This window comes from Canis lupus, chromosome 10 (assembly GCF_003254725.2).
Source record: "Canis lupus dingo isolate Sandy chromosome 10, ASM325472v2, whole genome shotgun sequence".
In the NCBI taxonomy this organism is placed as follows: domain Eukaryota; kingdom Metazoa; phylum Chordata; class Mammalia; order Carnivora; family Canidae; genus Canis; species Canis lupus.
Genome location: NC_064252.1, coordinates 51,361,786 through 51,377,976, shown reverse-complemented (window position 1 = coordinate 51,377,976; position 16,191 = coordinate 51,361,786). Strand labels below are relative to the sequence as shown.

The 16,191-nt window shown below is 34.8% G+C and overlaps 1 protein-coding gene across 2 annotated transcripts in view; it reads right to left on the bottom strand.

The window, feature by feature from the left end:
- Nucleotides 1-4,029: 4,029 nt before the first annotated feature.
- GTF2A1L (general transcription factor IIA subunit 1 like) overlaps nucleotides 4,030-16,191 on the bottom strand; it is a 41,956-nt gene continuing 29,794 nt past the window's right edge. For both annotated transcript variants that reach the window (XM_025466377.3, XM_025466367.2), the window contains exons 7-9: nucleotides 12,966-13,223; nucleotides 11,975-12,064; nucleotides 4,030-4,315 (exon numbers count right to left, since the gene is read on the bottom strand). In XM_025466377.3, the coding sequence (XP_025322162.1) occupies nucleotides 4,208-4,315; nucleotides 11,975-12,064; nucleotides 12,966-13,223 (456 nt within the window). In that variant the 3' untranslated portion in view covers nucleotides 4,030-4,207. The remainder of the gene's footprint in view (nucleotides 4,316-11,974; nucleotides 12,065-12,965; nucleotides 13,224-16,191) is intronic.

Genomic DNA, 16,191 nt, shown 5'->3' with positions numbered 1-16,191 from the left:
TCTCTTCTTTGAAATGTGCAATATTCTTTATTAATATTGAATTTCTTCCTAAGAGTTATTACCATAGCCTTCCTATTTATAATTTAGCTTTCTAGTTATAAATCACCAAGTTCCCACATGGCATATTAGAGTATATTTACATGAAAACAACATAATATTAACCTAATAACAGGAGTCAAAAGAAAATCCCCACTAAATTCCCTTGCTTACCACCCCTATTAACTGTTGCTATTCATTCTAAAAATATTCATTTTCCTACACAACTAAAATTACTGAAACTGAGTGCCTCAACCAGAATTGGAACCTCATTGCCCTGTGGAGTCTGAGCTGTACAGATGATTATTTACACATATTATAGCACATGAAATAAAATAAGTAAAGAAGGTATTTCAGGCAAGTTCAGTCAGTTCCTAAGAGACTAAATGTACAAATTCTGCAAGATCATCTTAGACTGTAGGGAGAGGTGGAAAGTATATAAGAAAGCACTGTAGGATGCCAGTGTGAAAAAAAAATTTGAAATAGGAATTAGGATACATGATACTTTCACAAATTTCATTTAGCACAGCAAATTGTAACCTTTATAATACAGATACTTTCTCTACCTACAAAAGGGTGCAAGATGACATTTGCCAAGGTACCATATTTACAAGAACTCAACCTACCTATGGAATTTTGTTCTAATATACAAGAAATTCTCAGCTTGGACATGATGAAGGGTTTCTGAAAGTAAAAGTAATACTATATCAAAGCCAAGTCTCAAACACCATGTTATAGGGATTATAATTTTTTTCTTTTAAAATGCACTAAGATTTGTCTTGCTTTCTTTAGCATGAATTTAAAATACTTTACCGGGGATCCCTGGGTGGCGTAGCGGTTTGGCGCCTGCCTTTGGCCCAGGGCGCGATCCTGGAGACCCGGGATCGAATCCCACGTCGGGCTCCCGGTGCATGGAGCCTGCTTCTCCCTCTGCCTGTGTCTCTGCCTCTCTCTCTCTCTCTCTCTGTGACTATCGTAAATAAATAAATAAAATTTTTAATAAATAAATAAATAAATAAATAAATAAATAAATAAATAAATAAAATACTTTACCGAGTCATGACCCATCAGTAGGTAGTGATATCAATTTAGTGGGTCAAGACCATCAATTTTAAGGCAACCGAATAGAATCAAATAGAAAATATAGGAGGCCATCATGTGCTAAATGTAAGCATGATTTTCTGAATCTTCTATTTAACTTGCATTATGTGTGTGTACATGCAAACATATACCAGTTGTTAATTTCTTAGTGTAGATCGTAGCCAAAAACTTTTGAAAAGCACTATTTTTTTCAAAATTTTTAAAAATATTTATTTATTTGAGAGAGAGAGAGCATGAGCAGGGGGTAGGGGCAGAGGGAGAGGCAGACTCTTCGCTGAGCAGGAAGCCTGATGCAATGTGAGGGATGTGGGGGAATGTGGGGTACAATTCTAGTGGAATCATGACCGAAGGCAGATGCTTAACCGACTGAGCCACCCAGGCACCCAAAAACCACTGGTTTTGACAACTTTTCATGAAATAGGTTTTTTTTTCTAGCATTATTCTAATAGTAAAAGAGCACCCAGTCCAAAATAATTTGGAGAATTTCTTAATTCTCTCTGCAGCCACCGCCAATACTATCATTTATATTAGCATGCCAAGATTATTGTTGGCTTTGTTTTATATTGAGGTAAGTTTAGTTTAAAATTGCAAAAAAATCAATTTAAAAGGATCAGGGGCATGAGGCTATGCAGAGAAACAAATGGGACAAGTGTGACTTTTTCCTCTAATGATAAAAAACAAAGAGAACCAACATAATAGTATTTGTGATATGCCATTTAAAAAAAATCACTGAAGCAAAAAATAAAAATAAAAATAAAAAATAAATCATTGAAGCAAAGTGAGATTTTAAAATCCACAGTGGAAAAGAGGAAAGGAATTTTAGAAACAACTGTTATTGTCTCTCTCAAACACTTGAATCAATACATTAAACCCCAATTCCCAAGTGAATGCACCTTGCCAATAAATTCAGCACTTAATTTGCAATAAGATTTGCTTGGGATAAATACAGAATGATTGGACGACGCTGGGAGGAAGAAAGCAAGAATAACACTAGAAAGTATACTCTTTAGTCCTTGATGGGATACATTTCAGGAATAAACACAAGTAAGTGCCCTCTTTTTGCCTTCCATATAGGAAAGATGGACATTTCGTGAAGGACAACATTCATGAAGAGAACCCATAGCTCCCAGAAGTTCTCAAAAACCAGACAAGGATCTGGGACAGCAGTGGTCATAGAGAAAAAATAATTACTCTGAGGATGAAGAGGGAATAGCTGGAGAATCTGGTTAGGAGAATAGCACATTCACTAGTACTAACTGTATCCTCTTGCAACTGACAACTTTAGGCCAAAGACCGTATCCCAGAAATGCTGTTCAATGCCCAGAAGACATTAATCCAGATTTTGAAAAGATCTACCAGGTGCTGAGTCTCTTGGGTAGGACAGGACAGTAATGGAAAAAAATAAATTCCCCAAATGGGGTTGCCTCTGAAAAAGAAATAATTCAGGGCACCTGGCTAGATGAGTCAGTAGAGCATGTGACTCCTGATCTCAGGATCATCAGTTCAAGCCCCACATCAGGCATGGAACCTACTTTAACAAAACAAAAACAAAAACAAAAAAAAAACAACAAAAAAAAACAAAAAAAAACCAACAACAACAACAAAAAAAAAACAAACAAAAAAACTCTATTAAATAAAAAAGAAAAGAAAAGAAATGAGGAATTCACCCTGTGACCAGCCAAACTGAGGTATCCAATCTTTAGGGAGCTTTCAGAGACCATAATCCACTCATCTCAGCACTGGTTTTTGTATGAGAGTTACCATCCCAGAAAACACCATTCAGGGCTGAAAGTAGGATCTTAAAGACCATGTATACTCTACCTGTTAAGAGAAGCAGACTGATGGGGAAAATGTTCCCTTGATGAATTTGAATCTACTAAGGAAAAGAATAATACAGAACAGCCTTCTGCGGTATTAATTTGCTTTGTTTTTATTGCTGCAGGAAAATGAGGGCTATTTGTATTTTGTACTTTGTTTTTTCTCCCTGTTTTAAGACAGTTATCTAGGTCTTCCTGTGTCAAAATGAGATTGCCTGGCTAAAACAGAAGGTTCCTGAAAAGAACATCTCTTCTTGACCTTTGCTTTAGAAAACCTAAACTTAATGAGGGAATTCTCTGTGAGGGGAAGGAAAGAAAGAGATGGTGTCTTTCAGGGAGGAGTCTGCAAAGGGATCTTCCACTGTTAAGAAAAACAGAAAAAAAAAAAAACACAGATAAAGGAAAAACCCACCATGACTAAGAAGACAGAAGGCTGAAGTTTCAAGAAATAGAAGGGGAACCTAAACACTTCCTCACAATTCTCAGGGAGAACGTAGAATATGAAGAAGAATGGCCCAGCCACATAAGAGGCCTAGAGAGGGTCATCCTTAGCTCCAGGGATCCTGGGTTCAACACAGATTTCCATGCTCAAGTATAGTATAGTTTCAACAGAAACATCTGCTTCCAACAGACCACTTAGGCCTCCACAATCAGCATACCACTAGTGATGAGTATAGGCTGAAGACTAGAGAAGTCTTCTTGAATAACCTTCTAATTATAAAACTCACTAGGATCTGTTAGTAACATGGTTTGAGGAGAGATGGGGAGGACACCAGCCCCAACCTAATAACTTATACCTACTTTACCATGAAGGGGAATTCAAGTCTGATTTAAATTTTACTTCAAGATTAAAGAAATGTGACATTTTTTCATGCTCCATCACATCTGATTCATTTATGCTCCATAATGGTATACACAATGAGGGCTTTAAAAAAAAAAAACCCCAGGGGATGGAGTAACCGGGTGACAGGGATTATTAGGGAGAGCACATGATGTGATGAACACTGGGTATTATATGTTGGCAAATTGAATTTAAATTAAATTAATAAATAAATAACCCCATTAAAACAACAAATGAAAGAAATATAAAATTGTATATTTGTATCTGCATCAGAATTATAATTTTATTAAATTCCATACAATGAACTAAAAATTTGAGGAGCTCTATATTGGACTATATTTAAAATAAAAATAAGTTTCACAGTATGTAATATAGTCCCATTGATGTTTATGGTGTATTGAGCTCTTAAGTTTTACCACTCTGCATCACCAATGGCTTTTGCAAATACATAGTCTCTCCCTCCAAAACACATAACACCGTCTTTCAAATAGAATTTCCATTTGTTCTTGCTTCGATGAATCTGGAGGGAGAAAAATAGTCTAAATTAATTAATTCTGTAAGTTAAAGGATCAGTTACAATTCTTTGCACATCACATGGGATTTTTCTGATCCTAAATGGGAGTTCTTTAAAAATAAGATCTCATCCACCCAACAAATATTCGAGTTCCTGTGTGTGTCAGGTATTGTTTTAGGCACTGTAGATATATCAGTTTAATATATATATAATTTTTATATATTACTTTTAAAAACTGGAAAAATTTTTATATATTATATATTTTATATATTACTTTTTATTTATTTTATTTATTACTTTTATATAAAATATATTTTATATATCACTTTTTAAAAACTGGAAAAATTCCTGACCTTGAATAGTTTACATTTTACATTTTAATAAGTACAAGGGAACAGAAATCTAATAAATACCTAAATTATGAAGAGTATTAAAAGGTGCTAAGTGCTATGAAAACTAGAGCAGGAAAAAGAAAATCACAAATACATAAGTGGGTTATAATTTTAAGTAAGAAAGTCGGGGTGGGCCTGACTTAGCGTTTGAGCAAAGACTTAAAGAAGGTAAAGGATAAAGCCAGGAAGATATTAACCAGATAGAGCATCCCAGACAAAGGGAACAAAAGTACAAAGGCCCCAAAGGAGGGGGATATCTGGATTGTTCAAGAACAGCAAAGAGTTCAGAACGTCTATAAAGGAATAAAGAGAGAGGATGTAGTCAATACTATCCTCAATGAAAAAAAGTGGAATTTCATTTTGAAGGAGAAAGTTACAGTAAAGCACTGAGCAAGGTCAGAAGATACAGGTTATGCTCTATTAGATTCTACTGGCAGGTCTTTCACTTTAATAAATCAGTCTAAATACAGACAATATAAAAACCAGAAAATCCTACTACTTCAAGAGGTAAGAAATCATAAAATCATCGTTACCTCTGGGTAAACCACAAATGACTATTTAAAAACCTTCGTAGGGCAGCCCCGGTGGCTCAGCGGTTTAGCGCCGCCTTCAGCCCAGGGTGTGATCCTGAAGTCCCGGGATCGAGTCCCGCATTGGACTCCCTGCGTGGAGCCTGCTTCTCCCTCTGCCTGTGTCTCTGCCTCTCTCTGTGTGTCTCTAATGAATAAATAAACAAATCTTTTAAAAATAAATAAATAAATAAATAAATAAATAAATAAATAAATAAATAAATAAATACCTTCGTAATGTATGAACTGAAATCAAGTATAAAAATTAAGCCCAAATATTTATTGTCAATAGTCAAATCAAAGAAGAAAAGCCTGGGACCAATATTCAGATGCATGGTATGAAGCATAAGAAAATACAAATGAAAAGCCCCTATTTGTTTGGGGGGAAAGATGTCCTAAAAATGCAAAATTTCTTCTCTGAGTTTGACTCCCAAATTTATACTTGGACATATCTTAAAAAGTTCCTGAGAACACAACAGTGACACAGAATCCTGAACTCAGCACAGGTGATAAAATCTAACCAGAACTAGGCAGAGAACAACAGTAGCAGCAGCAACTCAATCTAGTAACTTAATTCTAGAAATAGTGCATAAACAGTACTTTTATTCTAGAAATGCAACAATGGTTCAATATTAGGAACTTATTAATATAAAAAACTGTATCACTAGACCTATGGAGATAAATCATATAATAATCTCTAGTGATGTCACCAAAGCATTAAATAAATTAATGAATTTTAGATTTTTTTAACTCAATGAGAATCAAAAATCGCATCACACACACAAGCCCTACCTCAGCCTAAAAACTATCTTAGTGGTTAGTGGAGAACCCTAAAAGTATTCCCACTAAAATCAAGACATAGTCAAGGATTATCCAAGTTTTTATTCTAGAGATCCTAGCCAATACAATTAAGTAAGAGGAAAGTACAATCAGCTCTAGCCAATGCAAGTAAACAAGAAGAAAGTAGTAGAGGTTTAAAGGAAAGGATAAAAAAAGATGTGCAGATGCAATGATTGCATGTCTGAAAACTCTAAGATAATCAATTTTAAAATTACTAAATAATGGGGGGTGCCTGAGTGGTTCAGTCAGTTGAACATCCAACTGGTTTGGGCTCAGGTTGTGATATCATGGGTTGTGGGATCCAACCCCACCTCGGGCTCCAAGCTCAGCATGGAGTCTGCTTGAGATTCCCTCTGCCCCTTCCCACACTCACTCTTGCATGCTCTCTAATAAATCTTTTTAAAAAATTACTAAGTAAGAATTCAGTATTGATACCAAATTAATATGCACAAATTCATACCCTTCAGGTATATAAGCTCTGGTTAGAAGATACAGTGAAAGAGCCCTTTTACTATAGCATTGAAAGAGATAAAATAGCTAGCAATAAATTTTTAAAATACTCCATCTACTGGCACCCTTCAACACTCTCTCCCTTTTGAAATATTTTCCTCACTTGGCCTCATGAAAAAGTACTAACTCTACCAGATATTAAAAACCTTAATAATTAAATCAATGTAGCATAGGCCATTGGACAAACCAATGGGACAAATGAGAAAGTCAAGAAGTAGACCCAAGTATAGAGGGAAATTTAATGAGTGATAAAGGAATCATTCTTGTATCAGTGTGGATAAAATAGACTTTTCAATAAGTGATGTTGGGAAAATTGGATAGCCACCTGGAAAAAAAAAAATGAAAGAAACCAAAGAAATACTAGAAGAAAATATGAGTGAATCCCTTCAAAATCTGAGGTAAGAAAGAACTTTCTATTCAAGACTCAAAATTAGAAGCCAAAAAAATTAAGGTAGACAAATACAACATCTGCATGAAAGAAAGAAAAAGCACTGAAGGCAAATAACTAAGGAAAAGTATTTCTGCGTATAAGGGCTAATCTCCCCCCAAACAATATAGAGCTATGTGAAATCAGTAACTACACCAGTAACCCAATTTTTTAAAAAAATAGACAAGTGTTATGAACAAGCAGTTCCTGCAAAAATAGAAATAGTCCTTAAACACATGAAAAGTTAAAAATTTCACCAAGACAAATTTTCTACTTTTTATAATGGCAAACATCCAAATATTTTATTACACTCCATTGGCAAGGCTGTAAGAAAAGCAGCACTCTTAAATATTGTAATGGGAGTATATCCTAAAATAGAGTTTAGGAGAGCAATGTAGCAATATCTGACCAAATACATTTGCCCTTTGGCCCAGAAATCTCATTTCTAGGGATTTTTTTTTTTTTTTAAGATTTTGAGTAATCTCTACATCCAATGTGAAGCTTGAATTTACAATACCCTGAGATCAAGAGTTGGATGCTTCAATGACTGAGCCAGCCAGAAGTCCTGCTGGGGGTTTTTTAAATCGATATAACTACACATGTATGAAACGTCATAGATGTGGTCATTCAATAGCAAATGACTGAAAACTCAAATATTTCTCAGTTGGGGATCAAATATTCATCAGTTGGGGATCAGTGAAATAAACTTTAATAATTCTACAATGGAAAATCATACAACTATAAAAATATTAGGACAAAGATCTCTAAGATATATTGTTAATGTCTTAAAAGATAAGGTGCAGGATACAGTATTGTCTATGCTATCTTTTAGGCTTCTACTTGAATAAAAAGACCCTGTAACTATATTAAGAAATTAATATACTTGGCTACATTTTTTACACTTAAGGAAGAAACAGGAAGCTACTGGAAGGTAACACAAAATGTGAAGGAGTAAGAATCAGACTTTCCTTGCTATGCTTTTATAGTGTTTGATTTTTTGCCAGGCATGTATGCATTGTCTATTTAGAAAGCAAAGCATATATATATAAAGAGAAAGATACTGTTACACACTTAGCAATTACCGTACCAGGATCTAACAGAGCCAGCTATAAATAAGCTAAGGTTCGCTAAACTGTTACATGAAGATGCAACATTTACATTCCACCATAGTGTCCAATTATGGCATAGAACACTCCCACTTATAGAAAAAAGGTTGCATTTCATCATTAATCTTCCCTATAATATCATTATTACTCTAACCTTTACATTAATCTTAGACATTCTCTAAGCCTCTGAAATAACATGATTATATCCTTTAATTCTCACTCTGAATGGTGACCAATGACCTTCATTTAACTCTTTTTCATGGCACATCTTAATATTTTCAAGGTTTTCCCCAACTGTTAACTTACAAATTTTAAAGGTAAATTCCACATGGTCATCAAAGCCAGATAAAATATACATTAAAAAAAACACCAAAAAACAAAAACAGTACTTCTCAAAGTTTAATAAGCAGGCAAATCATTCCACGGTCTTATTAAAATGTCCATTCTAATCCCATACTCTGGGGTAAGACTCAAAGGTCTGTATTTATAACATACTCCCAGGCAAACTAATGCTACTGGCCTTCAAAATGTACTAATAAAGCTCTTAAAAGACCTAAAAGACTTCAGAAAAGGCTGAAAACTCTTTCAATTTACTTGAGTTTGGTTATATTAAGTACTACTTGAAATAAGCCAACCAATGCCCAGATCAAAGTTATTCTTTCATAAAAATCCACTGTTAGCAGTAGTCCCTTTCATTCCACTTTGACCTTATAGATACATTTTCTTTGCCAGCTATATTCTAACTTCATTAACTCCTTTTAACAATGATTCAATGACTCCCCAATGTCTTGGTTTAAAATGCTTAGGACTGGGCAGCCCTGGAGACTCAGCGGTTTAGCACTGCCTTCAGCCCAGGGTGTGATCCTGGGGACCCGGGATCCAGTCCCACATCAGGCTCCCTGCATGGAGCTTGCTTCTCCCTCTGCCTGTGTCTCTGCCTCTCTCTCTCTGTGTCCCTCATGAATAAATAAATAAAATATTTAAAAATATATAAATAAAATAAAAATAAAATAAAATAAAATGCTTAGGACTATTTTTAAAATATCCATCAATTAGAGAGGACTCTCAGACAACTAGATTTGTTAACCCTATACATCCAATATCATTTCTTCTACCTGTCCTGTAAGAAGCAAAGACAATGCATGAGAAAATACTTTGAAAAATACAAAGTAGGGATCCCTGGGTGGCGCAGCGGTTTAGCGCCTGCCTTTGGCCCAGGGCGCGATCCTGGAGTCCCGGGATCGAGTCCCACGTCAGGCTCCCCGTGCATGGAGCCTGTTTCTCCCTCCTCCTGTGCCTCTGCCTCTTTCTCTCTCTCTCTCTATGTCTATCATAAATAAATAAATAAATCTTTAAAAAAAAAAAAAAAGAAAAATACAAAGTACTATGTAATTAATGACAAGCTATTTCTCACAATGCAGTACAAAATGTATACTATACCCGTAATGGTCTAGAAAATTCTCTGTGACTCTATTGAATGCACACATAACTTAGTGCCTTAGATTGTTTTCTTCATAGAAGGCAATACACTGTTTATAAGAAACTAAAATAAGTTTCAAACTAAGAATGGTCTCTTTTCTATTACCTATTCCTTCTTATGCTTATGTTTACCAGCATCTAAATTGCCATTTTCTATCTATATAAAATGTTATAGAAGAGAAAACGATCTTATTTTTAGAGAAAAGGATTTATATTTATAGCAATTCAAAACACCATCCTCTGTTTCTCCTGAATATATTGGAATTGTTACTGAAAAAAAGGCAAAGATGTAAATATGCATTAGTCATTGGGGAAATGCAAATCAAAATCACAGTGGGATACCACTTCATACCAAGTAGGATGGCTAGAATCAACAAATCAGATAACAAATGTTAGGGAGAATATGGAGCAATATAAACCCTCATACATTGCTGGTAGGAATGGAAAAGGATAGATCCACTTTGGTAAACAGTCTGGTAGTTCTTCAAACTATTACCATATAACCCAGGAATTATTTTCCCTGGCATATACCAAGAGAAATGAAAATATATGTTCACACAGAAACTTGTACATGAATGTTTAAAGCAGCATTCTTTGTAATACCTAAAAAATGGAAACAACCCAAAAGTCCACCAACAGTTGAATGGACAAACAAATGTGGTATATCTATTCAATGGACTAGTATTCAGCAATAAAAAAGAATGAATAACTATTCGTGCTATGACATGGATGGATCTTAAAACACTGTGTGAAGTTAAAATAGCCAGTCACAAAAAAAAAAAAAAAAAAAAAACACATATTATATAATTCTTTTCATTTGAAACTCCAGAAAAGGAAAATCTAAAGAAACAGAAAGTAGTTGATGATTTCTTAGGTCTGGGGTAGGGATGGGAGGAAACAGAGATATAGGAGTGAGAACTAAAGAGAATTGAGTTTCTTTTTGAGGTGACTAAATTCTCTAAAACAGGGTATGTTAATAGGCTGCACATATCTATGAATATACAAAACCACTGAATTCTATGCTTTAAACATGAGTTTTATAGTATGTGAATTCTATCTCAAGGCTGCTAAAAACAAAGATGTAAATATGCATGAATTAAAGACAAAAGCTGACCATTCTACTACATAATCACAGATACAGTATTTAAAAAAGAAAAGAAAGCAGTATTCTATTTTAGTTGCTAAAGTTAAATTGCTTCTAACTTAATTTCTAGGTTTAAAAAAGGATGCACTTTTGACAGTGTTTGTTCCTCTGTTTAAATGGGCTCCATGCTACATATGCAGCCGAATGCAAAGCTTGAACTCATGACCCCTGAGATCAAGACCTTAACTGAGATCAAGAGTTGGATGCTTAACCGACTGAGTCACCCAGGTGCCCCTTAACTCTCTTTGTTGATCATTCTCTAATGTCCAACTAATCACTACATCTCGTTGATTCTTCCACCATCATCTCTGACTCTTTCATGTTCCACATTGCCATCCTTATTCTGGGTTCTGGTTACTTCATGTCTGCACTATTCCTGTTCTTACCATTTGCCTCTGCCTAATTAGCAAATACAGCCAATTTAAAATACAGTTTTAAACCCAATTATGATGTTATCAATAATATTCTCAGAATGCTAACATCCATCAAATCATGTTTGAATTTCTCCTACCAGGATTCTGAATTTTCCAATCTGCTGCCAATCTGTCCCCAACCCTGCCTCATTTCCTAATAAATCCAAAAGAAGAACATTTTATTTAAGACAGGGCTGTCTCTTCACTTACCCTTGTACATTCTACATGCATTCATTTCCTGCCTTTTATTAAGCTGTTCTACTAAGAACGTCTACTCTCCACACTTATCTATAGCTTTACAAATCATTTAAGACCTATTTCAAAGTTCCACATCACCCATGAAGGATTTGTGGAGAACTCCAACTACAAATGATTTCTTGTACTTCCTAGCTACTTTTTGGACTTACTATCTGTGCCACATATCTAAGCATTTGATTTACATGCCACTCATCTTAGCATTTGATTTATACGCCATGTATTTTAGCATTCGATTTATCTGTCACATATTTTAGCTTCTGATTTACCTACCATCTTATTGTATGCCATTCTTTTATTACATACAGAAACATCTTGTTTCAATAAGATTGTCACCTCCTTAAAAACTAACATTTTTTTATATCACTGAGACCACACAGCACAGTGTTAGACACAAAATATATACAATTAATTAGCTTTTCCAAGATTAACTGTGAACTGTAACTTATCATCATATTTTCCATCATTCTGCACACCTTTCTACCATAAATGCAATTAATAAACTCAAAGTTTAAAGGTAAATACAGTACCTTGTCATACTGGCAGACGATTACATTATCTGTGTCAAACAGGTCTGGCACATCCTGCTCACTAACATCATCTCCAGAATTTAAAGGGTCCTAAAGATGAAAGATAGTCACATTAAGGAATTTCATGATGCTCTGAATTTTTTAAAGACAGAGATACATATAGAAATAAAGGAATTTAGAAAGAGAATAGTATTGTACTTAAAAAGTCAAATATCCTGAGATTGAATTCCAGCTTGGAAATTTAGTAACTGACCGTTGATTTACTAAAATTGCATCTCCGGGTTTTCTCATCTGTTAAATGAGGACAGAAATGGGACCCACAGGGTGCTAGGAATGTTAAATAACATAAAACAGGTAAGACTTAGTGTGGTACTGGTACATCTATAAGGCCACCATTAATGATAGTACTACTCACCACATTCCACAAAGATTTAGTGCATTCATTAGAATCAGAGCAGATACTGTATACATCTAACCTGGCTGCCTTCTGTACCTTCACTCCCATCCTCTAAACCTCCCATTATCTCTAGTTAAGACCAATAAATACAGTAGCTGATTCCCAAATACTTAATATAGTTTGAATTACAGTTTAAGATTAAAAGTTTAGGGGCACTTGGGTGGCTCAGTCAGTTAAGGGTCTGCCTTCAGCTCAGGTCATGATCCTAGGGTCCTGGGATTGAGCCCTGAATAGGGATGGGGAGGGTCCTTGCCCAGCTGCTTCTCCCTCTCCTCCTACCTCATGCTCTTTCTCACTATCTCTGTTACTATCTCTCTCTCTCTCTCAAAAATAAATAAATAAATCTTTAAGTTTCAATATTAGGGTATAAATAAGTCTCATTTTAAAAGACTAAAGACGGAGTTAATATTGTTATTCTTCATGAATAGAGTATTATTAATACAAAGCATATTACAAAGTAATACAAAGTATATTAAAGTACAAATGCTATAAATTTAATTTTAAAAAAAGTTTCAACTCAAAAGTGATCCTCACCTCTTCTACAATGTCTATTTGAGGATCTTCATTATCACTACTGTTGGCAGTTGAATCTTCATTTGATATACTGTCAGCTTCTTCTTCAAGTACCTTTAGGTCTCCTGCATCAATAATCCCTAGAAATTCGTTCTCATCTACATCTCTTGTACTTCCTATTTCATCATTGGAAGATGCATCACCGGTTCCATCTATTTGAATTATTTCATTAATATCATCAGTTACCTGAATGCTTAAATCCATCTGAGAATTAGAATCCTAGAAAGAGAAAGAAAGGCAATAAAGTTTTTCAAGTCAAAAAGGTGTGTAAAGCACTGAATCACACAAAATATAAAACTAAACATTTCACAAGCGATCTTAAAATATATTTTTCTACATTTCTTTCCTTTCCTATATATGTTCCCTAATTTTTCATTTTAGAACACTCTCAGCATTTCTATGAAACATGGGAATAAGTTTTAAATCATAAATAAAGTAAACCCACTTACACTTATACATAGACAACAAATGAGTTCACTAGTTTCCGGTAGTAACTGCTAGCTTTTATATATATACTTTAAATTTATACAGTATTTGTTAGGTTTTAACCATTTCATTTCATTTTAAACAATAATTCAATGAAGTAGAAAGTACCAGTGATATCATGCTCAATGGATAAATAAAAAACATAAAGGGGGATGCCTGGGTGGCTCAGCAGTTGAGCACCTGCCCCTGGCTCAGGGTGTGATTTGCCGTCTCAGGATCAAGTCCAACATCAGGCCTGCTTCTCCCTCTGCCTATGTCTCTGCCTTTCTCTCTGTGTGTCTTTCATGAATAAATAAATAAAATTTAAAAAAAAACATAAAGGGTTGTACTAGCTGAAATAAGCCAAGTACACAAGAACCAAAAAAAGGAATTAAAACTGATAGAAATGAAAAGAGAAACAGACAAATCTTTAATTTAATCTTTTATTTAATTTAATAATCTATATTTATTTTTGGAGAATTTAACATTCCTCTTCCAGTGAACAACAGATAAAGTAGACCGAGATTGAGTAAGGATGTAAAAGACCTGAAAAACACAATCAATTTAACCTAATTGACATTTATAGAATACTCCACCCCAAAATAGCAAAAGCCATACTCTTTTAAAGAGCACACAGAATATTCACCAAGATGGACCATATTCTGGGCTCTAAAACAAATCCTGATAAATTTAACACACACAGAGTATGTTGTCCAAGCACAAAGGAATTAAATCAGCAATCAGTAACAGAAAGGTCTAGAAAATCCTCTAATATTTAAAAATTAACACATTTCTAAACACCCATGGATCAAAGAAGTCATGAGGGAAAACAGAACATAATTTTAATTGAATGCAAACAAAAATATAACATTTCACAACTTGTGAAATCTAGCTAAAGCAGTGCCTAGAAGGAAATTTACAGCATTACACGATTATATTCATGTATGTGTCAGTTCTAGCAATTGAGTCTTCTCAACTTGGCAGAGTCTTCTGGGTTTTCTACAGAGTATCAAATCATCCACAAACAGTAAATGTTTGACTTCTTCCTTGCTGATTTGGATTCTTTTTCATTGCTGAGGTCAAAAAAAACCTTCTAGTACTATGTTAAATAACAGCAGTAAGAGGAGACTTCCCTATCTTATTCCTTACCATAGATTTTTACCCAATGAGGATGATATTAGCTGTGGATCTTTCATATATGCCTTTTATTATATAGAAGCATGTTACCTCTATCCCTACTTTGCTGAGGGTTTTTATCATGAATGGATGTACTTTGTCAAAAGCTTTTCCCACATATATTAAAAGGATCATATGGTTCTTATCCTTCCTTTCATTAATGTAGTGGTCAACTAATTTTCAACAAAGCAGGAAAGAATATCCAATGGAAAAAAGACAGTCTCCTCAACAAATGGTATTGGGAAAACTGCACAGTAATGTGCAAAAGAGTGAAACTGGACCACTTCCTTACACCATACACAGAAATAAATTCAAAATAGATGAAAGACCTAAATGTGAAACAGGAAATCATTAGAATTGTAGAGGAGAATACAGGCAGTAACCTCTCTGACATCATCCATAGCAACTTCTTATTTGATACGTCTCCTGAGGCAAGGGAAACAAAAACAAAAATAAAAATAAATTACTGGGACTTCATCAAAATAAAAAGCTTCTAGATGCCCAGTAAAGGAAACAATCAACAAAATTAAGAGGCAATCTATGGAATACAAGAAGATATTTGCAAGTGACATATCTGATAACAAGTCAGTATCCAAAAATCTTTAAAGGACTTATAAAACTCAACACCCAAAAAACAATCCAGCTTAAAAATGGGCAAAAATGGGCAGCCTGGGTGGCTTAGTGGTTTAGCGCTGCCTTTGGCCCAGGGCATGATCCTGGAGACCCGGGATCGAATTCCACTTTGGGCTCCCTGCATGGAGCCTGCTTCTCCCTCTGTGTCTCTCTCTCTCTCTCTCTCTCTCTCTCTCTCTCTCTCTGTTTCTCATGAATAAATAAATCTTTTAAAAATAAAAAAAATTTAAAATTTTAAAATAACAATGGGCAAAAATGAATAGACATTTTAACAGAGAAGACATACAGATGGCTAACAGATGCATGAAAAGATACTCAACATTACTCATCATCAAGAAAATGCAAATCAAAACTACAATGAGTAAGGTAAGGTAACTACAATGTTACCTTACACCTGTCAAAATGGCTAAAAAATTAACAATACAGGAAACAACAGGTGTTGTTGAGGATGCAGAGAAAGGGGAACCGTCTAACACTGCTGGTGAGAATGCAAACTGGTGCAGCCACTGGAAAACAGTATGGAGATTCCTTAAAAAGTTAAAAATAGGACTACCCTACCATCCAGAAGATCTCTGGTCAAAAAGAACGAAATAAAAAAAAAAAAAAAGAAAGAAAAAGAACGAAATCTTGCCACATGCACAATGGTGTGAATGGAATTAGTATTATACAAAATAAGTCAGAGAAAGACAAATGCCATATGATTTCACTCATATGTGGAATTTAAGAAACAAAACAGATAAACAAGGGGGGAGGAAAAAAGAGAGGCAAACCAGAAAACAGATCTTAATCATAGGGAAAACACTGAGGATTGCTGGAGGGGAGGTGGGCGGGGTATGGATTAAATGGCTGATGGGGAGCACTTGCTGTGATGAACACTGGATGTTGTATGTAAGCAATGAATTATTTAAATTCT